The sequence below is a fragment of the Rattus rattus genome, chromosome 4 (genome assembly GCF_011064425.1).
Source record: "Rattus rattus isolate New Zealand chromosome 4, Rrattus_CSIRO_v1, whole genome shotgun sequence".
Taxonomy (NCBI): domain Eukaryota; kingdom Metazoa; phylum Chordata; class Mammalia; order Rodentia; family Muridae; genus Rattus; species Rattus rattus.
This window is the reverse complement of record NC_046157.1, coordinates 16,198,451-16,224,162: the sequence shown is the minus strand read 5'-3', so window position 1 is coordinate 16,224,162 and position 25,712 is coordinate 16,198,451. Positions and strand designations below refer to the sequence as shown.

The 25,712-nt window shown below is 47.6% G+C and overlaps 1 protein-coding gene across 1 annotated transcript; it reads left to right on the top strand.

The window, feature by feature from the left end:
• The first annotated feature begins 4,120 nt into the window (after positions 1-4,120).
• On the top strand, positions 4,121-25,099 carry Apod (apolipoprotein D). The gene is made up of 5 exons (XM_032900073.1): positions 4,121-4,240; positions 7,597-7,746; positions 15,763-15,884; positions 19,999-20,087; positions 24,653-25,099. Exons 2-5 carry the CDS (start codon positions 7,624-7,626, stop codon positions 24,886-24,888), a joined length of 570 nt encoding a protein of 189 aa, XP_032755964.1. The 5' UTR covers positions 4,121-4,240; positions 7,597-7,623; the 3' UTR covers positions 24,889-25,099.
• The last annotated feature ends 613 nt before the right edge of the window (positions 25,100-25,712 follow it).

Here is a 25,712-nt window from a genome sequence, read left to right as displayed (position 1 = left end):
CAATTCCTAGAAAAAATACGATTTGGATGGAAACCATGAGGTTAGTGCTTTTCTGACAAATTAATTATGATAGAAGCTTCTAGAATATTGCCTCTAGCTCTTTGCTTTATATCTTTGAATGTGCATTAAAATCTTGGGGGTAGTATCCATTCAAGGAAGTTTTTATGAAGCACCCACTATGTGCTATGCAGCCACGGGCCAATGAGACAAACGCCCTGTACTTTTAGAGCATACAGTTTATCAGGGGAACACAGTAAGCAAAAAACATGAATGCAGTCACCGTCAGGTGAGGATCTAATAAGGATGTGGTGCAAGTGGTGTGAGCGTTATTTTTGAAAGACCAGGAAGGCATTTTAAAGAAAAGTTGCATCTGAGAAAGGTCACGGGATGAGGAAGGGATAGGGACATGGCAGGAGGAAGGAAGGGATGGGGACATCGTGGCAGGGGTATTGCAGAAGAAGGCCCTGCAGGATAGAGAATGCCTCATTGTTCTAAGAAAAGAATCACAGAACAACCTCTGGCCTCTGGTGTTTGTAAGGTTCACTGGGGTTCCAGTGGGCAGCGATTCCACTGTTTATAGTGTAGAGCTATAAATTTCACTCTACTGTTGGCAAACTGGATTGTTACTCAGGAATCTACCGAGGTGCTACCTCACCTGTGAGGACAGAGGATGGACTTCACCAGGCACAGGCACTGAGGGGTTACGATGGGAAGAAAGAAGAGGCTTCCCAAGGAAGGGGCTCGGAGAGAGAGGCAAGTGTCCTCTGTCTCCCAGTTACAGCCCAGGCTTCTCTCTGCTTCTCTTCTCCGGGCTGTTTTCCTCGCTTTCTGCTTTAGTTCAGTCGTCTGAGCCAGTGAGGTCTACCTGCCTTGTCCTACCTGTGGCGGGGGAGGCTCCAACAGGGACCTCTCACTCGCTGCCTCTCACTCTTGGTATCCAGGCAACAGTCGGTGATGAGCACTGGAATAGCCTTGTGGAGGAGTGAGCAGTGAACAGAGGAAGCTGGGGCAGGAATATGGGCGACCCTTTCGATACAGGAGGACGAGAAGAAGGAAAGAGTCCCCTGGCCATTGTGGAAGGTAACTGAGTCTTTCTTGAACTTCATGAAAGTATCATCCGCTGGCCCAGACCACCAGGCCCTTCTCTTTTCCTTTTTCTAAGTGGCTTGGGACTGGAATCAGCACTAAAATCTAAGGAGAGGCTGACCCAACCAATAAAACTAATATAAAACGGTGCTTCTCTCCTGAGGCCCAAGGGATTCAGATCTCAGCTGACCAACGGACTTTCCAGCACACACACACACCACACCATATACGTACACCACATATATGTACACCATACACATATACCACACACATACATACACCACACACACACATATAAACACACACCACACACCACACACATACACACTCACCATATACACACACCACATACATGTACACCATACACATATACCACACACATCATATACCACACACACATACAACACACACATACACATATGCAACACACAACACACACAACATATACACACCATACATACACCACACACACACACACACACACGCACACACCCCACACACATATAGACACATACACCACATATACACACTCAACACAAACACATACACACACCATACACATCACACACAATACAAACACATACAATACACACACAACACTCATCTACACCCTACATGTATATAGACACACAGCACACAGAAAAATAGCCACACATCACACACATCTCTCTTACATGCACACACATCACACATCTCGCTCGCTCTCTCTCTCATGCACATACACACATGTGGGGGAGGGGAGAGAGAGAGAGAGAGAGAGAGAGAGAGAGAGAGAGAGAGAGAGAATGAGAATGTAAATATAGTAGGGCAGTTTCTTGGAAGGTTCAGCAGACCGCTTGAGTCAGGTAATTAAACTGTCAAGGAAAAACCAGACAATATTCTTTCCTAACCCAGTAATCTGCTGTTGGAAGACGGCCTTCCTAGCCATCAATGTCCACTCAGCTGAGTGCGGGCGAGCCCTTGAGGACAGAGCCTGAAAACAACACAGATGAAATTCTTCTTGTATCAAAACAAGCTGTGAGGACAGGATGCAGTTGGAGGTGACTGCCTCCTTTGCCTGGGTCTGGGTTACCATAGTTCACCAGGAAATTGTTTGGGTCCTGAAAAGACTCCAAATTCTGCCCTGGGGGAGCGCACGCTTCTTGGCTTCTTTGCAGCTCCTTTTTTTGTGACCAGAAGATGGATTCATAACCGCGCGCTGGGCAGCACAGCTCATGTCGTTCCCATCAGAGCACAGAAGAGAACCTGTGTTCATCATTTCCCGATTCAGGATGAGCAGCCTCATCTGAGCACAGCCCCTGACGTCCTGCACCCAGGATGTGGTCCCTCTGCATCCTGAGGCTGACGACCTGTAGTGACAGCTGCAGACAGAAGCTCCCCTTCCTGCCCTCCTTGCTCACTGAGCTCACTGGCTCTCTGTCTCTGTGGTGAGGACACACAGTGAGAAGTCATGACCTGTGAGTCCTGCTGCTCCCCAGGAGGCCCCAGGGCCTGGTGGAAGCTGGTAGTGTGGGAGGCAGGGAGCAGCCAGGGGTCTCCTGGCACCAGCTGATGTCAGCTGAGCTATGCAGGACCCAAGGGGTTTAATGGTCCCCGAGCTGGTAGGACCCTCCTCTAGCTTCCTTTCTCACATCTGCCTTGCTTGGTCCTGTCTTCCCCTCCTGGAGGAAGAACCATCATCTGGCCACCGGATGCTCACATGGAAAGAGTACATATGGAACCAGCATGGCCAAGGCCTGAGGCAGGGTAGTAACAATGTCTGCTGTAGACAGACCTCTTGCCTTGGTTCACAACCTTGTGCTCTTCTCACACACAAAAGGCAAGAGGCCTCCTGAGCTTCATTCCTTAACGTCACAGTTTCAGTCCCTGTATGTGAATAGTGATGGCACATCAACCACAGAGGTTACACACGTCCCACCTGGCTGGATCAACACAGATGCCACTCAGTGCCTCATCTCTGAGGTCTTAGGTGGTCCGGACAGTGTCTAGGACCCTGTGGATTTGTCCAGTCCTCTGAGCTCTTCCTTCTATGTTCACCCCCACCATCTACAATAAGATTTCTCTCCAGCACCATTATTATAAAATTATAGATAAGCTGGAAGGGAAGGTCCTTAAGGAGCATGCGGCCCCCCTATCAACTCTGACCATTAAAAGCAGAGGCTGGTCTGAGGCAGCCTCCCTCCATGGCTCCATCTACGGGCATCTTTGAGACTGAAGATCTGAGGATGAATTTACACAGCAGCTAAGCTGTAGACTTTACACTGGAATGTTCAGCATGCCTCTTCGTTCATTCAGCAGTCCACGCTGCAGGGGAAACATTAGAAACTACTGTCTATTCATCGGGTTTCCAAGTCTGTAGCCATCTGGGGGGGACCTGTGGTATGCCCTGATGTGACTGAGCCGAAAGTCCCCGTTGTAAATTTGTACCCCACTTTCCAGCTCCAAGCCGTGCAAGGGAGGTGGGGGTGTTGCAGAGGGTGCAGAGAAGGACTGCAGAAGAAGCTGGGATGCTCTCGATTTTGACCCCACCTGCTACGTCCCTTACATGCCCCTTTCTGGCGGGTCAACATGTCTGACTTTACTTCACAATGGGGCAAGCTCACCGAAGTAGGGAGCCACCCTGGATCTCATGATTCTGATCCCCACATCCCCCGCCAGGGCTACATGGGGCGCAGTGTTCCTGCTCCACTTCAGGAAATGAAACTGTTGACTTTTCATTTACACAAAAATAAAAAAATAAATAAATACCAGATGTTTGGAAACACAGTAGGGCCCATCTTACTGGAACTTGGGAGTCATTCTAAGAGAAAAAATAATTTAAATAGAAAACCCACAAAGGAAAAGAAAAAGATGCTTTGAACGAAAATGCAACTTTGTCTTTCTCTCTCTCACACACACACAAACAGTATCTCATTGTTTCTTCCTCAGGGAGCAGCTGTGAAGGAAATTAAGGGAGGGGACAGACACAGCATCCCATCTTTGTGCCTCATACAGAGCTCAGCTTTGAGGCCAGGCTCCCTGCGCTGTGGGGGGTGTGGCACGCCTGACTATCAAAGGGCCATGGACGGATGGGAGCCTATAAAGTGACTTGGGAGAAGCCAGGCGCCTCACTCGCAGGATTCTGTGTGGAAACTGCCTTCATCGGATCTGAGAGGTACGTCCATACTTTGAGCTCGCCCTTAGGATAAACGATGGTTAAAGCAGAGACTGCCCTGTTTCCCACTGCTCTCCTTTCAGTTATAAACGTTCAGTGAGCGCCGGACTGAGGGCTTTTACCTGAGCCCCGGACTGAGGGCTTTTACAGGCTCCACCTCTTTTTCCTCAGACTTTCAAGATAAGCGCTATTGGCACCCGTTTTCAGGTGAGGAGGCGGAAAGGTAGCTAAACCTATGCTTGCCCTGATGGCGGCTTCTGCTCCACATCCTCCCCCTATCAAAAGGAGACTGTGAGACAATTGCCTGTGCAGCGAGACAGCGCCAGATGAGTTTTCTAGTATGACTCAACTGCGCCTGACACTAAGATCAACCGAAAACTGGAATTATTTGTGTGAGCAGAGTAGTGAACGGCTGGACACAAAACGATTCTGTTTAGCATATGCGGTTTCCTGGGCATAGTGGTGTCATCCCTAGCACTGGGGATCAGAGATCCCAAACTGTAGGACAGCCTGAACTAGTAGCAAGCATGAGGACTATGTAGGAAAAAAGAAAGAAAGAAAGAAATTAAAAAGATATGGTTCCTGTTCATTCAAAGGCTACATGCATTGGTTTGATTTTAAGATCTATTCACTGGTGCAAACATTTTATTTTGCCAAGTGGCATCTGCTCAATGTTGGACGGCTTCTTGAGGTTAGGGACCGTGGCTAAAGTGACACATGTGCTCTTGCAGACCTGGGCTAACGTTGAGCAAACTGAACACAGCAGAGCACAGGGTCGATCTCAGCACAGGTGACTTCCAGATGAGAGCCTCAATGTAGAGCACACAGGGGGTACCCAGACCAGTGCTTCCCAAGGGAGAAGCTCAGTGAGCTGGACCCTCAGTGTTCATTTCCTTTAAGTTATTTGGTAATTGGTTAAAATTATAGTTAAGCTTAGTTTGGAAAGTAAATTCACCTCAATGATCTTCCTGTGATGTTAGAGGGTAGGAAATAATGCATCATAAAGCACGTATCTTTTTCCCCAGAGTTATACATGCCCATCAGTAGCAATGTTCTGTCAGCGTTAAATGAATCCAAATGGACAGAACATGGAGGATGTGATGGTATCAGCCTCTCCCCTCTCCAGGACTTTTAGCTATAGGAAGAAAACTCGAACAGCCAGACAGTGTCTCTGGAAGCCATGCAGTCAAGGGGAGTTAGCCTTGTTCTGAATCCTCCCACAGAACTCAAGGGTATGTTTCAGCCCACAAGAGAACATCTTGTAATGAGACATTTGTCAGAGTTAGACATGGGCCGACGTGTTATCGCTGGCGCGTGGTGAGACAGAGCTCATCGGGTCTCATAGTCCCAAAGATGGACGCAGCCGGGACATGGCCGAGAGGCTGTGGGTGGAGAGCTGGCCCGGTCATAGTCCTGTTCTCTTCCAGGCCTCAGTTTCCTCAGCTGCACACCCGGCAGGAGCTGGGGTGGGGGCTGAATGGATGACCTCTGAGGTCCTGTCTACTTCCACAGTGCATAGAGTGTACATCCTCTGTGCCACACTGTAAAGTTCAGTGTGTGAAAGGCCATTGGCTTAGGCCTGTTGTGTAGCACTATGGAGATTCCAGGAGCCTTTGAAAATGGGTGCAAAGTTTTTATGAGTTTAGGCTGGGCTTCTACAAACACTCCACCCTTGGAAATGTCAAAAGATGGGTGTCATTTATAGGCCTCCAGGCGTAAAGATGGTGGTCCCACCACAGATTTGATCCAGAGAACTTCACAGCCGCCCCCATCCCCAGCCCTCCCCTGCTGGCAGCTCGAACTCCTTACATAACCGTTCTCTTTGAAAACCAGGCAACAAAACCTTCAGAAGAAAAGGCTGTTGATTATTAAAGTTATTTGGAGGTTCGGAGACTTATAATGAAGTGGTTATAATTGTTCTTCTTATGACACATCCTTTTAAATGCTCAGATCTGAGAACATTTTGCTTGCATTGACTCAGTCATCACAGGGAGAAAGAAAGGCAGCGAGCTGGAAATAGCTCATGTATAGTGAGAGGCAAGGAGTCACAAAAAGGGAACAGAGTCAGGGAGAGAGGAGCCCAAAGTCTCCATCCACAGCCCGAACAGATCGCATCTCACTCCCTCGTCCACCCCTGTCCCCAGTATTGTGCCCCCCCCAGAGGACTTCTGTATGGGATGAATGCTGGACCCATACACACAGTGACAGCTCTTCTCTGGTTAAAGGCACATCCTCTGAAAAACACCGCCAGCAAATGGGGAAAACACTTGGGAACTACAGCCCTGGTTCTGCTTTCCATAACACCAATGCTAATATTTAGCTGGGTAAGTTGGCATCGTGCCTTTAGCCCCTAGCACTTGGGAGGCAGAGACAGGAAGATCTCTGTGAGTTCAAGACCACCCTAGTCTACAGAGCATGTTGTCTAGTCGGGACTAATGGTGAGATGCTGTTTCAAAAAAAACAAAATAAATAAAATAAACACAGATCTGATGTTTACCGAGCTTGGCGTCAGATGCTACTCCTATTGTCTCTCTCTCTTTGGGGGGGTTCTTCTTATGTCATTGTAGCTGGTCTTGAATTGGTGGAGTCCAGTGTCATCCCACCTAAGCTCCCCTTATAGCCCCCTTCACCGCCACCCCCTGGCTTTATTTTACCCCACCTCATTTTCACACAGATTCATGAGATAGGCAGGACTCTTAGTCCTACTTTATAGGCCAAGAAGGGACAACCGACTTTGCATGGTTACACTTAGTAGGTGACAGAGCCAGATTTGGAACGCCATCTGAGTAATGCTTGGCTCTTCCCCTCCCCCCCTCCCCTATATGCTGCTCTTTGTTAAGGTCTCAGCAGGGTTGGTAAGACAGCCCAGCAGGGCATTGACAAGGGAACAATATGAGGCTCTGGGGAGCCTTCCCTTAGGAACCTTCCTGGTCACTCAATGAGGTGCGGGGATTTGGATTTGGGCTCTGTTTTCTTCATTCACAAACCTTTTGACTTTTCAGTGCCCCTCTTTGCCTATTCCCTGCATACATACTATTCTCATGCAATAAATAAGTCCCTCCTGAGCAAGGAATGGTTCTGAGGAGAATCAGACAAGGTTCCCACCCTGGAGAAATATACAATGAGGCAGGGGAGGGTGTGGATCCATGAAAGAAGTTAATCCTACGAGAGATGCTCTAAACGAGGTACCAAGGCTCTGACAGCCAGGCTGACAGCAGCTGCAGGATGCGGCTCCTCAGTGCTGAGGAGAATGCTGACTGAAAGACCAAGTCCACAGACTCTCCATCAGTGTGGGTCATGAGTCACTGTGTCCTCAGGAGACCCAGACACCTCCATTTGCATTGTTTTCTCTCCAGGCCTCTCCTGCAGCCGCCAACCCCAAGATGGCGACCATGCTGTTGCTCCTAGCCACACTGGCGGGTCTCTTCACCACAACCGAAGGACAAAGCTTCCATCTTGGGAAATGCCCATCTCCTCCGGTGCAAGAGAATTTTGACGTGAAAAAGGTGTGGTGACTCAAACTTCCCCTTTGTTTTGAACAAAACGCCGAGAGATTCATTTTGTTCTTTTTTTAATCTCCAAAGCAAATCTCTTCATACTTGGGGGAAGCGTAGGGGTCTCTGCAGACATCAGAGACAGCCGAGGAACTGATGCGTGAGAAGGAAATCCAATTCAGCTCGACTCGGTAGCTCATTCAAACTTCGAGAGTCCGACACTGGGCAGTTTAGTTTAGGAACATTTAAGTACAGTGTAATTTGGTGAGGGGGAGTTTTTCTGGTGTAACACAATCCCCTGTGCACACGGAAGCACAATGACATTGAAGCTCTCTCAAAGCACGTGTCACTTCTTCCATAAAGGTGGGTTCTACAGCTAGGCTACATGTGCTATCATAAGGGCCCAGGGGAGGATCTGCTGTGGTCCAGGTCATACGATAGCACAGAGGTCACCTTGACTATTAATCACCTCCAGTCCTGGTTGTGGGAGCTTGGAAGAAGTGAGGTATAGCTTGGCTCTACAGATAGCACAGGGTTGGTTACCTAGGCAATCAGCCACCTCCATTCCCAGCCTTCTGGGTGGAGGACAGGTTATACATCTTTTCCCTAAAAAGGACAACCCTGGGTGTTTAAAACCGCACAGCTACTCTAGTGCTATCTGTGAGCTCAAGGACCTTTGCTCCCAACAGGGAGAGCCTTTGTCTTATTTTCGGTTTTCCCTGAAGCAGTCTCTGAGGCTAGAAAGGGGATAAGGAAAGTCTTTGGTACCTCAGCTTGTCCCATAGATGAATGCTGACAGGCTGTGGGAACTCTCATACCTCTGGCAGGGACAACACACAGTGGTAAGAACTGTCAGTGTATAGGAGTGGCCTCCCACAGCTATGGGGAGGTGAGGGTGAGGGAGGATATGGGTAGGGGCGTTAACTATGGCTGGTTTGCTACTGTTGTCAACAGAGACAGAAGCCAGGTGTCCCTCAGGTGACACAGCTAGAATGTGCACATAGGGTTCAAAACTAGGCCTCCTGTCAGTACAGAAAACTCAACAGGACCTAGGAAGAACCAGAAGCCTCCCAGGGGTGCTTTCTTGTTCCCTACAATAGAAGTAGCTCCTCATAGATGTTTCTTCTTCCTGGAATCAGGCAAAAGTGGCAGCAGAAAGGGACATTAGATGTCAGATATTAGATGTCAGAATTTGACAGCTCTATGGCCAGGGATGGCCTGGACTCTAATCCGAAGCCCCCTCTCCTGAAAAGGTTTTGACTGCTTTTAGGAAACAGCACAGTTGGCTTGAAAAACACTGAAATTATCAGTCACTGCAACTTTCGAGTGAGTGTGGGGGATGTTAGAGGGTGAGTTAGGCAAAGCAGGGGAGGAGAGAGCTTCTAGACTCTTAGGGAGGGGTGGGAAAGAGAGTAGGCAGTGTCCGAGGTGAGGAAGGAGAAGCCACACACTAAGGCCACACTGACATTCCTTATTAATGTTTTAAGGATTCCCTTTAGTTGAGTAAACATGAAGAACCACAAACAAACAAACAAAAAATCAACCAACTAAACAAACAAGCACTTCACGGATGGGGAATTTGATTTAGATTTAGTTTAGGAGTAAAAATTCCGAAATATCTTGGAAATTACAACTGGTATCTTCACTCGAAGAAGTTCTTTGAGAACAGAAGGAGAATGTCTTTAAAGGATCATTTTCTTTTATGTGTGTCTGTGTGCGCATGTGCATAGGTGTGCAGGTACCCAGCGGGGGAGAGTGTTGGGTCCCCCAGAGCTGTGAGATGTCCAATGTGTATTCCGGGAGTCCAACCCCAGTCCTTTTCCAGATCTGCAAGCACTCTTAACTGCAGAGCCATCTCTCCAGCCCTAAAAAGGAATTTTTAAAAAAAGTTAGGATTAGTTTATATATCATATTACTGGCTTGTTCAAAAAGATTTTATTTCAAGGATTTCTAATATATTCACTGTTATGCAACCATCATTAAATCAATTTTAGAACATTTTCATTATCTCAAGAAGAAACCACAAACCCACTAACCGTCTCTCCATCTGCATTGCTCAGACTTTTCGTGGCTGTGACAAACGTCTGAAAGAGACGACTTAAAAGAGGGGAGATCTATTCCAGCTCCTGGTTTCAGTGCTTTCCGTCCACGGTTTAGTTCATACGGCCCATTGGCTAATGGGGAGGCACAGGAGGTGTGGCACAGGAGGCCGCTGAGCTTAGCACAGCCGGTGAGTGGAGAGGGAGGAAAGAGATCGTGTACAAAACACATCTCTCCCAGGCATGTTTTCATTGGCCTGAGTTTCCTATCTAGACCCTCCTACTCTTACCACCTCCAAACACACCATATTGTGAATTTGCCAAGGGATCAATCTGCTGATTAGGTCAGAGCTGTTAGAATCCAATCATTTCCTTAAAGTCCCACCTCTGAACTCCGGTTGCATCAAGACCAAGCATGGGGAGCTTTACCTCCAAACCAGAACACTCCCAAAGCCACGGGGAGGTGAGGGTGAGGTTAGGGAATATAGGCAGGGGCGTTAACTATGGCTGATTCACTACTGTTGTCAACAGAGACAGAAGCTGGGTGTCCCTCAGGTGACACAGCTAGAACATGCACACAGGGTTCAAAACTAGGCTTCCTAGCAATACGGCTCCTACAAGACAGGACCAAGGAAAAGCCAGAAGTCCCCCGGGGTGCTTTCTTGTTACCTACAACATAACTAACTCCTCATAAGTGCTTTTTCTTCCTGGAATCAGGCAAAGGCAGTCGCAGAAACAGACAGATATTAGATGTCAAAACTTGGCAGCTCTATGGCTAGGGATGGCCTGGACTCTAATCCAATATTTACTTCCTGTCGATATGAATTTGTCTATGGAACACACTACACTGGCCTTCTCAGAGTTTTCTAGGATAAGCTCTTGCATTTAAGCCCAAGACAGTGTTTTCACGGGTCTGTCTTTATGCACATCAGATGTGGGACTCAGATTCAATCACAGATGGTTGTGAGCCACCATGTGGTTGCTGGGAATTGAACTCAGGGCCTCTGGAAGGGGAGCCAGTGCTCCTAACTGCTGAGCCACTCGCACAGCCACGTTTAATTTTTGACAAGTTGTGTTAGAAGAGTCTCATCACTCCGAAGTCTCACAAACAGCCCCTGACTCTAATTTCTCTGCATCTTCTCTAGCAGTTGTTGCCATGTTTTCTGTCATCACAGGCGTCACAGAGCTGTTAAATGACATCATCTCCATTCCCTAATGGCTGAGTTCAGTGTCATCTCTCAGACTTATGACCCGTGCATGACTCTTCTGTCCAACTCTTTGCCTTTATGAAAATGGGTTATTTATCTTTTAATTGTTGACACCCACATGTTCTTCCTCTATGCAAGATACAAAATCTCTCCTCAGATATCTTAAAATATTTTCTCTCATTTGGTGGATTTTCCCCCCCTTTATTGGTAGACCCCTTGAAACATGAAGTTTCTTTTAAATACGAATCAAGTCTAATTTGTCCATATTTTCTAATGTTACTTGTTCTTCTGGTGTCAGGCGTACAGACTGAAGTACCTGAGAAGTGAGTATCTCATTAGTGCAATAGATAATGCTCCGTCTCATACCTAGAGATCCAGAGCCCAATCCAAGACGATAATGATTTTCACCTCTCTGTTCTTCTCAGAGTTTTCTAGGGTAAGCTCTTGCATTTAAGCTTTTGATTCGTTTTAAGTTAAAAATTGTGTCCCACAAGGATCCAACTCCATCTAAATGAGACTTTCCAGTTGTCCCAGCACCGTTTGTTTAAAAAACTGGTTGTCTGACGATAGTCTTGATAGTTGTAGTGAAAATCTATTGACCATGTAGAAGGGGTTTTATTTTCTAAATCTCGATTCTATTCTACCTATAGGTCTATATTTAACTTCAGTTTTGATTAATACAAATTTGTCGCAAGTTTTTAATCCAAGTTAGGGTTTCCATTGCTGTAAAGAGACACCATGTCTACGGCAACTCTTTTTTTTTTTTTTTTCCCCAGAGCTGGGGATCGAACCCAGGGCCTTGCGCTTCCTAGGCAAGCGCTCTACCACTGAGCTAAATCCCCAACCCCGACTACGGCAACTCTTATAAAGGGCAACATTCTATTGGGTCTGGCTTACAGATTCTGAGGTTCAGTCCACTATCATCATAGTGGGAAGTATGGCAGCATCCAGACAGGCATGGTGCTGGAGGACCTGAGAGTTTAGTATCTTGTTCCAAAGGCAGCCAGAGAATATACTCTCTTCCAGGCAGTTAGGAGGAGAGTCTCAAAGTCCACCCCACAGGGGCACACTTCCTCCAACACCTACTTCAACAAGGCCACACCTCCTAATAGTGCCTCCCCCTGGGACAAGCGTATTCAAATCACCACAGTTTTGAATCAAAACGTAGGCGTCCTCCAGCTTTATTCTTCTACTTATTCAGTGTCCCTTGTATTTTCCTATGAATGTTGTGATTAGTTTGCCCATTTCTGCAGAGAATATAAAGAAAATTTTGAAGAATATCACCACCTTAACCCTTCTTGTCCATAAACAGAAAAGTACCTATTTACTTTCCGTGTACCTTCTTGTCTTACCAGTATTTTGTAGTTTTCAAAATATAAGTTCCTACATGTCTTTAGCCAAGTTTATTGCTAGATATTTTTATTCTTTTTATGTTATCAGTAATGGGAATTTTCTTAATTCCATTGGCAGATTTTTATCACATGTGTAGAAATATTCTTGTATATTGATCTTGCATCTTTTAAATTGACATAACATTATATCAATTTGTGTGTGTGTGTGTGTGTGTGTGTGTGTGTGTGTGTGTGTGTGTGTTTAAGATCCCCTAGGAAGGCTGAAGTTATAGTTCAGTTGGTAGAATGCTTGCATACCATGCATAAAATCAAGTTTGATTCCCGTTACCAAATAAAGTGAGCGTGGCCAGACACATCTCTACTACTGGATGAGGGCAAGTGACGGCGAGAGAATCCTTTCAAAGCCACTCAAAACCAGTTCCTTAGGACTTTCTGTATGGAGGAATATAATATCATCTGCACATAAGAGGGACTTTGCCTCTTTTCAGTTTTCTTCTTTAGACAGAGTTGTCCTTGTATAGAAACTTCATTGAGAAAGATTTACAGGGGAACATGGGATTGCAAGGAAACAGAGCAAGTCACCCTCACCTTTGCGTTTCCTTGTTTCTGGAAAGTCAGATTTCCTTGATCTTAACTGTGGATCACTAAGGCCACATAGTTAAGAACTCTTTTAAACATATTATAAAATGGAAAAATTTCCAAGCATACTTATGAAACCTTTTACCCTCATTCTTTGGTACTTTTAGTGAAGGTCATATTTAACAGATTTGGGGTTTTTTGGTTTTTGTTAGTGTTTTGTTTTGTTTGTTTTGTTCTCACTGTAGCCCAGGATGACCTTGAACTCTCCACGCGCCTAATGCTGACCTTGAATTCCTGAGTTCCCTGCTTTGTGCACATCCCAGGTTCTAGGATTGGGGCCTCTGCTAAACTTCAATGTTTTTTGTTTTTTGTTTTTGTGGAGCTGAGGACAGAACCTAGGGCCTTGTGCTTGCTGGGTGAGCGCTCTACCACTGAGCTAAATCCCCAACCCCAACTTCAGTGTTTTTAAGTGACTGCTGGAGCTTACTCAAAGGATGGTCAAAGATGCGAGCGTGTGCTTAAGTAGTCAGTGATGGGAACGGTGCTGTCACTTGGTTTTCAGGATGCTTCTGAGGACTTGGAGGTGAATGTGTGCTTTACTTGCTCTGTTAGGTGACAGATTTTCAAATCTGTAAAACAACTATAATTGATATCTTGACTAGGCAGATACACTTAAGTAGTTTAAAATGCTGATGGTGCAAAAAAAAAAAAAAAAGAAAGAAAAAAAAAGGAAAGGAAAAGAATTATGCACATGGCTCAGTGATAGTGTATCTGCCTAGTGTAAAAATCTTTGTCCCATCCTTAGCAGTACAGAGAGTGAGGGTGGGGAGGACAAAACCCAAACTCCAAAGGTCCAACAGAGCATTCAGTGACGTTTCCTTTAGTCTCCTCAGTTTCCTATCCCAGGAGCAGCCGGTAAAAACAACATATTGTATATCTTTTTAAAGACAATGTACACATATATAAACAAATATGTATAAGGCCGTGGGAGCCAAAATAAAAGCTTCCAGATGTCCACAGCCTGTTTTCTAACATGTGAACATACTGCCTTCCAACGAGTAAAGGCATTCTACAGAGGTGACCTGAGATGGTCAGATTAACCTGGTTTTCCAGGCTGACCCAATTAAACCACATAAAGAAATTGTTAGAAGCAGAAAACCCTAGCTGTGGTCAGAGAGAGCGAGAGAGGTTTGACGGAGAAATGAGAGTCAGAGAGGTGCTGTGGTGGTGCTGTCAAGGGCCCGCTCAGCGTTCGATGACCACGCGGACAACTGGAGCCCAGAAAGCAGATGCCTATATAACACAGGGAAACAGAGACACCCACTCTTCCTCAGAGCCTCTGGAAAGGGAAGAAGCCCGAATTTCAGTTTTAGCCTTGTGATGTTAGGATCAGAGTCCGACGTATAAAACCATAAATTAATAAAAAAGAAAGAAGAAAACTATGCTAGTTAAAGCTTATAGCCCATCACAGCAGCAATAGAAACCCCGTACGATAAGCTTTTCCTTGTTGTTCCGCCACAGGCAGCTTAAGCATGAACCTCACCTCAAACTTGGCTCTTTGCTGTTTATTCTTTTTTTTTTTTTTTTTTTTTTTTTTTTTTTTTTTTCTTTTTTTTTTTTTTTTTTTTTTTTTTTCCGGAGCTGGGAACCGAACCCAGGGCCTTGCGCTTCCTAGGCAAGCGCTCTACCACTGAGCTAAATCCCCAACCCCTGTTTATTCTTTCTTAAAAAATTTTTTTATTTATTATTTACCCTACATTCCCAGTCCCAGCTCCTCTCCCTCCCCTCTGTCCAGTCCCACCTTCTTTCTTTTATTCCCCCTCCCCTTCTCCCTAGAGAAGGGGAGCACCCCACCACCACACCACCAATAACAACAACCCACCCTGGCACATGGAGTCTCGTCAGAACTAAGCACATCCTCTCCCACTGAGGCCAGACAAGGCAGCTCAGCCAGGGAAAAGGGATCTAAAGGCAGGCAACAAAGTCCAAGACACAGATAGCCCCCTTCCCCCAATTCAACCCGGGACACTCTTAAATGTTCTTTATGCTCTAGATAACCTTTGAGATAATTGCATATAACTTTTTAACAGGAGGTGTATAAAATGTCACCAGAGAGGTCCACCATAGTTTATTTCTCCAGTCCCTCTCTACACTGTTTCCTGCCTTTTATTGTTACAGACGGACCTGCAACAAACAACCTTACACCTATACGTCATTTCTTTATGACAGGAGGACATTCCCAGAAGTTAAATTGCTGGGCTAAATGAACATGTATCTTTAGTCTTTTTTTTTTTTCCCCCGGGGCTGGGGACCGAACCCAGGACCTTGCGCTTCCTAGGCAAGCGCTCTACCACTGAGCCAAATCCCCAACCCCATCTTTAGTCTTGCTCAATATGACCAGACTGCCCTCTACAGAGGTTATGAGTTGGTACAGTAAACCAACTCCAAGCAGAACGGCCCCGCGGTCAGCATGTCTGGGTTTCACAAAATTCAAGATGCCCTGTAGAATTATCAGCTGTTGGAGGTAAAAGGTATTTTCCATCAACCAGACAAGCCTTTCCTTTCACACAGGCTGGAATTTCACACGAGCTCTGACTAAAGAGAACTCTGAGAACATATCCAAATAAAGAGCCCTTTAGGAATAGAGCGTGGCATGCAACCATTGCCCGCACATCCGAATCATTTATTCTCATTTGAAACACTATCTTGCCCAGTTGGCTGGGAACGGTGCAGTCCATTTGGCCTGGTTTCCCTTGGAAAGGGCTCTGCTTCTAAGGCAACAATGGGGACGAGTCAGCAGGTCCCCAGAGAGCCCTTGGGTTTTGCCTCTGCTTGTTGTTGTCTGTGCAGTATCTTGGAAGATGGTACGAAATCGAGAAGATCCCGGTGAGCTTTGAGAAAGGAAACTGCATTCAAGCCAACTACTCGCTGATGGAGAACGGAAACATCAAAGTGCTAAACAAGGAGCTGCGGTGAGTGACTGCGCATGCCTACCTGGGATGACCTTGTTCTGTGCTCCAGGAGGCAGGGGCACGGAGAGGGTGTGTGCTACTCAGGCTAGGCAGGATGTCCGAATGCTTGTGTTCCCTTCTTTAACCTCTGCTGGGCACCTACTAAATACCAGACACGGAGAGAGGCAATAGCGGGTGGAGAGTAGCGGTCAGTGCCCCTACTCTCATTCCAAGATGGAGACTCTTGTAGCAAAGGACATTAGACTACTTTGGCCTCTAAACCAAGAGAGAACCCCTTTCTGTCCATCTACTCACAGAGGCCATCAAGTTTTGTCGAATACTTCTGTGAACTTCCGGCTCACCATGTCCCTCTCATTTGTCCCACCTCCAGCCACCATCCGGGTTAGGAACTCCGCCCCCTTCTGTTTGTTTTCTCTCTTCTTTTGAGACAGGATCCTGTGTAGCCCAGACTGGCTTCCAACGCTCTGTATAGCCAAGATCCCGGAATTTCTCAGGGCTGGGATTGGTTGAACCCAGAGCCTTTTGCATGCTAAGCAAGTCTCTACCAACTGAGACACATCTCCAGACCAGCTCCTTCCTTCCTCCTCCTCCTTTTTTTTTTTTTTTACTAAAGCAAGCATCATGCATCTGAACAGATACATGTGCTTCTGTCTTTAGTTCAACAGGATCCCTTCTAGAAGTCTGTACTTCTGTTGCTAAGTACACTGAACATTGATAGCGGGTCCACATTGTTATAGTCTGGAAAGCAGCCATGGGGAGACCCAGGACGAGAGGTCCTACGTGCTTAGCCTCTACCAACAAAGGTTGTGGCACCAACTAAGTATTTCCTATGTGCAAGGCACTCATCACCCCCAGACTCCCTTCTCTGAAAATATATTTAATCCATTCATGTAACAAAAGTAGATACTGTTATAAATCTCATGGCTGAGAAAATGTCCGTCAGAAATAGAAGTTAGGCAGCTTGCTCAAGAGCCATACAACTGACACAGGATGAAGCCTAGCTTTGAACCCAGGAAAGGGGAAATGAAGAGACAGAGACAAGTGGAAAAGGGTTGGGGATAAAGGGCTGTTCTTTCTGGCCTCTGCAAGATCTAAGGGTGGTGTTCAACTGCAAGAGAACAACTGCACTCAGTGCCCCTTTACTAGGTTCCCAGAAGCGCTGGGTGCCTCCAGGCCATCCACCAACTCCCCTGTGGGCAATGCTGCAAAGCTGACTCCCAGCATGCATCTGCTTCCTTTGGAGCCCCAGGGAACGGCTGCAGGAAGGGCAGGAATTGAAATGTCTTTGCCAGGAATCTCCCAGGAATTTTACAGGCCTTGTATTAGTCAGCTGTGTCTCCTCCCAATGGAATCCAGAGAAAAGATTCATGGGGGCCTAAGTTCAGGAAGTTCCTATCTGGAATCAAGGCGCCTCATTCCCTGAGCCTCTGGTGAAGGTGGGAGGTAGAAAAAACAATTCATCCCAGGAGGGAAGAAAGAGAAACAGGAGTAGGATAGACTCCCACAATCCTCTTTGAAGGCTCACTCCCAGGACCTACAAACCTCTCTCTTCTCCTGAGGACCATAACAGCAGCAGCCTGGGGGCCAAACCTTTACCATGCCCCGTGGGGAACACTTATATCCAGGTCAGAGCAGTCAGGAGAGTTGTTATGACTTCTTTTCTTTATTTTTCTTTCTTTATTTTATTTTGGTGTTTCGAGACAGGATCTCTCCGTGTTGCCCTGGCTGTGCTGGGACTCCCTCTGTAGACCAGGCTGGCCTTAAACTGAGAGATCCACCTGCCTGTGCTTCCTGAGTTCTGGGACTGAAGGCCTGTGCCGCCAGTGCCTAGCAGCAATGACCTGTTTTCAATGAAATACTATGTCCGTGAGATCCCAAACCCATGATGCCCACACCAAGGGAGCTAAACAAGGAAATTCTCTCAGCCCATCCGTGCTCATGAATTTAGGACCCAAGCGATCTTGCCTGGAGCTGGGAGAGAGAAGGAATCAGGCTTTGGTGCTTGACTGCTTGGTTTCAGTCGGATATTAGATTGTGCTCTTAGGTTAGCTAGGATGTTCTGTAGCCAGTAGCAATAGAACTCACATCCCTGAGGCTGTCTGCGGAGCAAGTGAGGTAAAGGCTCTTACAGCAGCGTTTGGCAAGTGAGTAAGCATCTAATTAAACATGACCTTTTAATGGCTGAACTCCTGTTACCTGAAAACACAGGTGGGAGCTGGTGAGATGGCTCAGTGGGTAGACGGGCTTGCCACCAAGCAGGGAGTCTCACAAGTTAGCCTCTGATCTACACATATGATAGGAGCACACACACACACACACGCACACGCACACACACACACACAAAATGAACGTAATAAAGTAATATTCAAAGGAAAATACCCATGCATTTCACCATGACACATTGTGCATTTATGGCCAGAGACCAGTGTTTTGATGATTATTCTGGAACAAGACAGAAGTGATAGTGTTGAGAAGAGCCTAGCTTGTTGCTAAGTTACCATTTGCAGATGGAAACAGACCATCTTCCAGGGAGACAGTAGGGCACGGTGCCTGTCCCTCGGTGGTGACAAACACAATGCAGTCAGGAGTGAGAGAGTGCCTTCCCTGCCTCCCTTACCCGCAGCAGAGGAACTGGATGTACAGCATCCCTCACCGCCAACCGCACAGCACCAGCCTATCGAATGCCTGATACGGACTTAGGTCTCATGGTTGCCCCGTGTGAGGACTGATGGGCAGGCAGCTATTCTGCCACCTCTGGAAGAGAAGCATTCTGATGTCCAGGCACCTCCCTTCTCTGTCCTCTTCTCTGAGGCCTTCCCCTGTCCTGTGTTCATGGGTAAATGAAAAAAAGAGAAAGAAAGGAAGGAAGAAAGGAAGGGAGGGAGGGAGGAAGGAAGAAAACTGCTCCTAGGTATGGTGGAGAAAGCTTATTGTAGATAAAAAGGGAGACTGTAGCCAGAGGCAGGGACATGGAGAAGTGTGGGAGAGTCCACTGTGGACAGGACCCTGAGCCTCCTGAGGAGGGCAGGGAGAGGAGATAGAGGGGAACCAGATGCCCAGGAGAGGAGGCCCAAGAGAGGTGGGTAACCAGAATGGCTGTATTACATAAGGAAGCAGCTGGAGAAAGGGCTCTTGTCCACTGGGCTGGAGAAGTTCAGGGTAGGGGGCAGGGTGTGCCTGCCAGGAGGGCTCCGGAACAGGTAGGGACTGAGGGATGCTGGGAGAACCTGGAGGCCGGGTCCCTGTTGCTATGTTAAGAGGGCACCTTAGCCTTTTGTCCCAGGTTTGAGACAAAGGGATCTTTGCCGGTTAGCCAGAAGTGGGCCAGATCCTTGTGAAGGGTCAGAGAACTTCCTTAGTACTAAGACCAGCACATTTAAGGTTGGCCACCATTTCATGCCCCACCGTGAAAAATCAGTAAGTGTTGGGATATCAGTCATAAGATTCGTGGTTCTTCACAATTTGTCTCTTAGAACCAGACCGAATCACAGCGGCCGGGTCTCCTCATTGCCTCTGTGCCAACTTGTTCTGCTTCAAAATCTCCCACCCTCACTCGGACACTATCCAAACTGGAGGAGGGGTTAGAACTCGGGCCCCTAGGTGGGACACAGGGGGATGGGGAGTGTCTCCAGACCCCTCGGGGCTCTGCACTGCTTCCAGTGATCTACTTCCTCCTTCCTCTGTTCCCTTGTCTTCCTCTCCTCTGTAAAGAGATGAACCTTGGAGTGGAGGGAGCAGGAGGGGTGTTTTGTGCATTTCCCATCCCTCTTTATTCCCTCTTTTTGAGGCCTAGGAGCAAGAATCTGTAAGGCAAATGGTGGGCAAAATGCAAGGGTCTAGCACAGAACCGGGGCACTGCCATAGCTGCTTCTTGTCTACCGGTGCCGTCTTTTTCTGGTTGAGTCTCAGTCACAGCGGGAGGAGCCAGGCCTGGCTGGTTTGTGAGCCGCCCACCCCAGACACCACCATGCTGGCCACTGGAGCTCTTAGAACACAAAGCTTGAATTTCATTGATCTTTGGTTTTTAATTCATCGTATGTCTCCTCCTTTTCCACATCTCTGTTTTCCTTTCCTTTCCTTGTTTCTTTTCCCTCTTTTTCCCCACTCACCGCAGTCCTGACGGAACCCTGAACCAAGTTGAGGGTGAAGCCAAACAGAGCAACATGTCAGAGCCAGCCAAGCTGGAAGTCCAGTTCTTCGCGTGTAAGTATCCACTTCCCTCAGGAAGCCGCGGGGATGGGAGACACGCAGATGGAAAACAGGGGTTCCGTGCCCAAACACATCTGAGTCCTGTCATCAAGGTTCAATTCCATGCACGATAATTTTCTGTGCACCTACTGTGTGCTCTCCCCTGGGCTAGGCACTGGGATGCACAGGGATATAATGATGGGCAAGAAAGGGCCAGCTGGGTCCTTACAGGCTGACAGCATTGAGGAGGAACCAGGACACCTATGGGCATTTCAGCAGACAAGACTCACAGGAAAGCCCGATCTCCTGGGAAATTACTAGATATTAGGAGAACAGCTGGCCTACGTAATAGCTTTCAGGCAAGAGACAAGAGTGAAGGCCTTCAGAGGCCTGGCTCTGCTGCTCTCTGACTGCCCTCCGAGTTGTGGGCGACCTTAGGAATGCACGCACGCACGCTGCGGAGAAAAGAGCTTTATTTGCACTGTAGATATATCGGAGAATTCAGCTCAGACCTGTGAGGGTTTTTCTCTTGCTAGAAATGTTTAGGAGCTCCTCTCCCTACCTATAGGGTAAACACTAAAGTCACTCAAACTCCCTGCAAAAGAAATCACCATCCTCCTTCCTGCCAACATCTCCCTGCTTCTACCCCCAGCCCCCAGCCAGTCAAGTCCCTAGAGTAGGGCAGAGAGGACGTTCTTAGAAACTGAGAGGAACGCTGTAAGGAGAATGCAGTTCTTCCTACACATGGGACTGGGAGCAAATGCCTCCAGGTGAACAAGCTGCCCAGTGCTGTGAAACTAGACTAGACGTGCTCCGCGCAGTGTCGAGGGCTCTGTGTGTGTTTGCTTCCCTCCGCATCTTTACAAACAAGGGAGTTGGACTGCAGGAAACCTGAGGAAGATGGAGAGATGCTGAGCTCATTGGAGCCTGACTCTCTGAACCCTCATGCGAGAATTTTCCCCATGGCATGGATGGGAAAGGCACGGGGATGGGAGTGAAGGTGAAAAGCCTTAGTTTCTATTAGTCCTCATTCTGGGGTCTCCATGGCAACCGAGGCTGTAGCTTCACTGTGTGAAGTATCCTATGCACAGGCTACAGAAGGGGCCCTGGGACTAGAGGCAGGAGCTATTTCCTGGGGGAAGTTGAGGACCAAGAGACTCATTTGGAATACAGAGTGTTCTAGTTTGCTTTCTGTTGCAACGGAGGGTGGAGGTGTTCGGCTTATAGGTTATAGCCCATCACTGAGGGAAGCCAGGGTAGGGTCTGAAGTCGAGATCATGCAGGGACAGCCATTACGGGCTTGCTCCCCGTAGCTTGATGTGTTTTATGTAACTCGGGACCACCTGCTGAGGCTAGCACCGCCCACGGTGGGCGGCACAGACCCCCGTTCATCCTTAATCAAGAAAATGCCCCACGGGCCAATCTAACAGAGGCTGTTCCTCAAATGAGGGTCTCTCCTTCCAAGATGACTCCAACTCATGTCATGTTATCAAAAAAAAAAAACTAACCGGCAAGCACAGAGAGGTTAAGCGGTTATGGGGGACTTTCTAGGATATTTGGGAGGTTATGGAAAAGATGGATGCTCCAAATGGGGAGAATGGCACGGGAGGAGCTGGCATAAATGTCTAGAGCACGGGAAGGTACCTCCAGTGCAGGGCGGACTTAAGGCCCCAAATGGAGGTCGCACCATAGTTTCCTTGAGCACTGGAGCAATGGCCACACTTTCCAATAAAGAGGGATGTGGACGTTGTCTGTGCTAAGAGGAAATGCTGGGTAAGTTTATCCTTGAGAGACAATGTGTGGGAAAGGCAGAATGGTTATGTCTGAGTGGGTTTAAGACCCTTGGATGTGGAAGAGGTGGGAGACACATTTTTCCAAAACTCAAATGCAGAGTGATTAACTTCACAGACGGAGCACACCTGATATCCCCACTCATGTGCGTGTGCGTATGCATGTGTATGTGCATACGCATGTATGTGTCACGTGTAAGGACCCCGAGTGTCAAATGGCAAGTCAGCACCAACTGTCACTCCAGGCTTCCGTCCACTTTCTTCTCAGCACCCCTCTTCATTCACATTCATACAAAGAGACTCAAAGGTAGGAAGAACCTTGGCGGCTGGACTGTCGGCCCAGGTTTTCATATAATTAGCTGGACCCTTGACACCTAGGCAAACCCCCATCCTTCTTTATCACACAGCTTCTTGGGCAGACCTGGCAATATTAACAGGAATCATTAATATTTTTGAGTGGAGGGAGTGGGGCTCTCTGGTGTCTATAGTATCATTCATGGGAGCACGTGCGCCCATTATTTTCATATTTCTGAGGTCTGCACACAGCTTCCCCCACTTGATGCATCCTCCCTGATGGCTGGGCTGTAAGTTTTCTTTGGCCTGGGTCCTAGCTGTGGAAGTAAGGTCACAGACGGAGTTTCCAGATCCAGACGGGGAGGCTAAAGCCTCAGTCATTCCTCTGAAGAACCTCTTTAAATCAGGCCCCTTCAGTCTGCAGAGGCCTGTCACTGGACTTTTATGAGCCTTTTGTAGGAAAAGCTTAAACCTCTAGGCTGGAGAGATGACTCACTGGTTAGAGCACTGGCTGCTCTTCCTGAGGTCCTGAGTTCAATTCCCAGCAACCACCTGGTAGCTCACAACCATCTGTAATGGAGTCAGATGCTCTCTTCTGGCAGGCAAGCATATCATAAATAAGCAAATTAAAAAAGAGAGAAAGAAAGACAAAAAAGAAAAACTCACAAGCCACAACCACCTGTCACACCACATCTTTTTGGAGGGGTGCTGTCTCAAGATGGGGTTCTTCTGTGTAGCCTTGGCTGGCATGGAACTCACTCTGTAGGCCAGGCTGGCTTTGAACTCATAGAGATCTGCCTGCCTTTGCCTCCTGAGTGCTGGGCTAGGCACTGGGATGCACAGGGATATAATGATGGGCAAGAAAGGGCCAGCTGGGTCCTTAAGCAGGCTGACAGCATTGTCATTTCAGCAGACAAGACTCACAGGCCCGATCTCCTGGGAAATTACTAGATATTAGGAGAACAGCTGGCCTACGTAATAGCTTTCAGGCAAGAGACAAGAGTGAAGGCCTTCAGAGGCCTGGCTCTGCTGCTCTCTGACTGCCCTCCGAGTTGTGGGCGACCTTAGGAATGCACGCACGCACGCTGCGGAGAAAAGAGCTTTATTTGCACTGTAGATATATCGGAGAATTCAGCTCAGACCTATGAGGGTTTTTCTCTTGCTAGAAATGTTTTGGAGCTCCTCTCCCTACCTATAAGGTAAACACTAAAGTCACTCAAACTCCCTGCAAAAGAAATCACCATCCTCCTTCCTGCCAACATCTCCCTGCTTCTACCCCCAGCCCCCAGCCTCCAGCCCCCAGCCAGTCAAGTCCCTAGAGTAGGGCAGAGAGGACGTTCTTACTTAGAAACTGAGAGGAACGCTGTAAGGAGAATGCAGTTCTTCCTGCACATGGGACTGGGAGCAAATGCCTCCAGGTGAACAAGCTGCCCAGCGCCAGAAACTAGACTAGATAATGCTCCATCAGCCTGTGTGCTTTTGCTTCCCTCTGCATCTTTACAAACAAGGGAGTTGGACTGCAGGAAATCTGAGGAAGATGGAGAGATGCTGAGCTCATTGGAGCCTGACTCTCTGAACGCTCATGCGAGGATTTTCCCCATGGCATGGATGGGAAAGGCACGGGGCTGGGATTAAAGCTGTGAACCACCAACATCTGGTTTACCAGACCTCATTCTTCAAGCTCAGTGGTTAGCTGAGGTTGCAAAGGAGGAAACGCTCAACCCATCAGCCTCTGCTTCTTCACATGGGCAGGCTGTTGAGGAATTGTGGGCTCCGGCCCCTTGCTGTGCATTCTCCATGCTCCTTGCTAAGCAATGCTTCTGTGCACATTGGTGCTAGTGCACCCAGTCAGCCCAAGGAGGCGTCTGAATCACCAGCCATCCAGGGCACCTTTCCCGTGTAGCTGTTAAAGAGGGGGGACATAAAAATGGGTCTTGGCTATTGACACACTATAATCACCAGGGAGTTTTGTTGTTGGTTTTAAATACCAAACGCTGTGGGACAACACTGAGGAGACTAAGGCAGGAAGAATGTTAGTTATGGGTCAACCAGAGTTACAGAGTGACGCTCCATCTCAAGAATAAAAGGTGGCTGGTGATGTGACTCCTCCTGGATAAAGGATTTGCCCTCCGAGTCTAAGGATCTGAGTTTGAACCCTAGAACCCACCAGAAGCTGGAGAGAACTAACTCCACAATGTTGTCCTCCGACCTCTAATATATGCTTTGACACGTGCTACTGGGCGCGCGCGCATGCGCGCACGCATGCACACGCATGCACGCATTCACGACAAATAAATACTTTTAAAAAAAGCAGCCGGGTTGGGGATTTGGCTCACCACCTGAAGGTTGAAGCAGAGGAAGGCAGGGGAAGGGGTGCTTAGTGTCTCTCAGGCCCCCCACGTTTCAGCATCGATTTAGAGATTGGGTCCCCAGAGTCCTAGACAGAAGGCTTCCCTTGCCCTGGTCCTTCCTCACGCAGCTGCTTCTGCTTCTCAGTGATGCCACCGGCACCCTACTGGATCCTGGCCACCGACTACGAGAGCTATGCCCTCGTGTACTCCTGCACCACCTTCTTCTGGTTCTTCCACGTGGACTACGTTTGGATCCTGGGAAGAAATCCTTACCTCCCTCCAGAAACAATAACCTACCTAAAATATATCCTTACTTCTAATGACATCGACATCGCCAAAATAACAACAACAGACCAAGCAAACTGCCCAGACTTCCTGTAAAGGGGGGTGGGCAACCGCTCCAGGTTATTTCTTCGCTTTGTGCTCCCTGGCCCCACCCCCACTCCTCATAAGGACCGAGCAACCCCGCCAGGCACTAGAGGGAAAGTATTGCTATAGAAGCCAATGGAGGGGACTCATGGGAAGGTGGCCCAAACCCAAGCAGACCCCACACTGTTACCCGCCAGCCCAATAATAAACATTTTGCTGATCAGCTGTGTTTCCTGTGGATTCTGAGCCAGGTTTATTGACAAGAGTCATGATCGGCAGATGGGTGGAAACCCTTCGGCTGTAGTTTAAAGACAGGAGAAAGCCAAGTCATGCCGCGGTGACTCGGATCCAGGGTCCCACCCCACAGCAGGTGTATCTCTGGAGGGAACTCTGGGACATTTTTCATTTCTGTCTGGAGGCTTCCTTGAAGCTTTTGCTTTCTCATTCGGAAGTCATCAGAACAGGAGGAAGAATGAGTATCCAGATATTATAGATATGATATCTGTTCATCTATACAGTTTTCACTTAATTAAACAAAAATAAACTCAAAATGTAGCTTCCAATTTACAATTCAAAAAGTCTGAAAACCACAGGGCAACAATTTAGTGCATGCCTTCCCCACCCCCGGAGTGTCTATAAAGCAAATACCCGATATCATAGATCATTACTTGGCCTATAACTACCTAACCAGACATCTCTGGTAGATGTAGGTGTGTGCAAAACAAAAACACTGCAAGTTACAGCTTATGTCCTGGAGGTATTCAGAAAATGTCATCTCTATGCAGTTTAAAAAATATTTTACGTAATCTAGGTGACAGGGAAGATATATATTCATA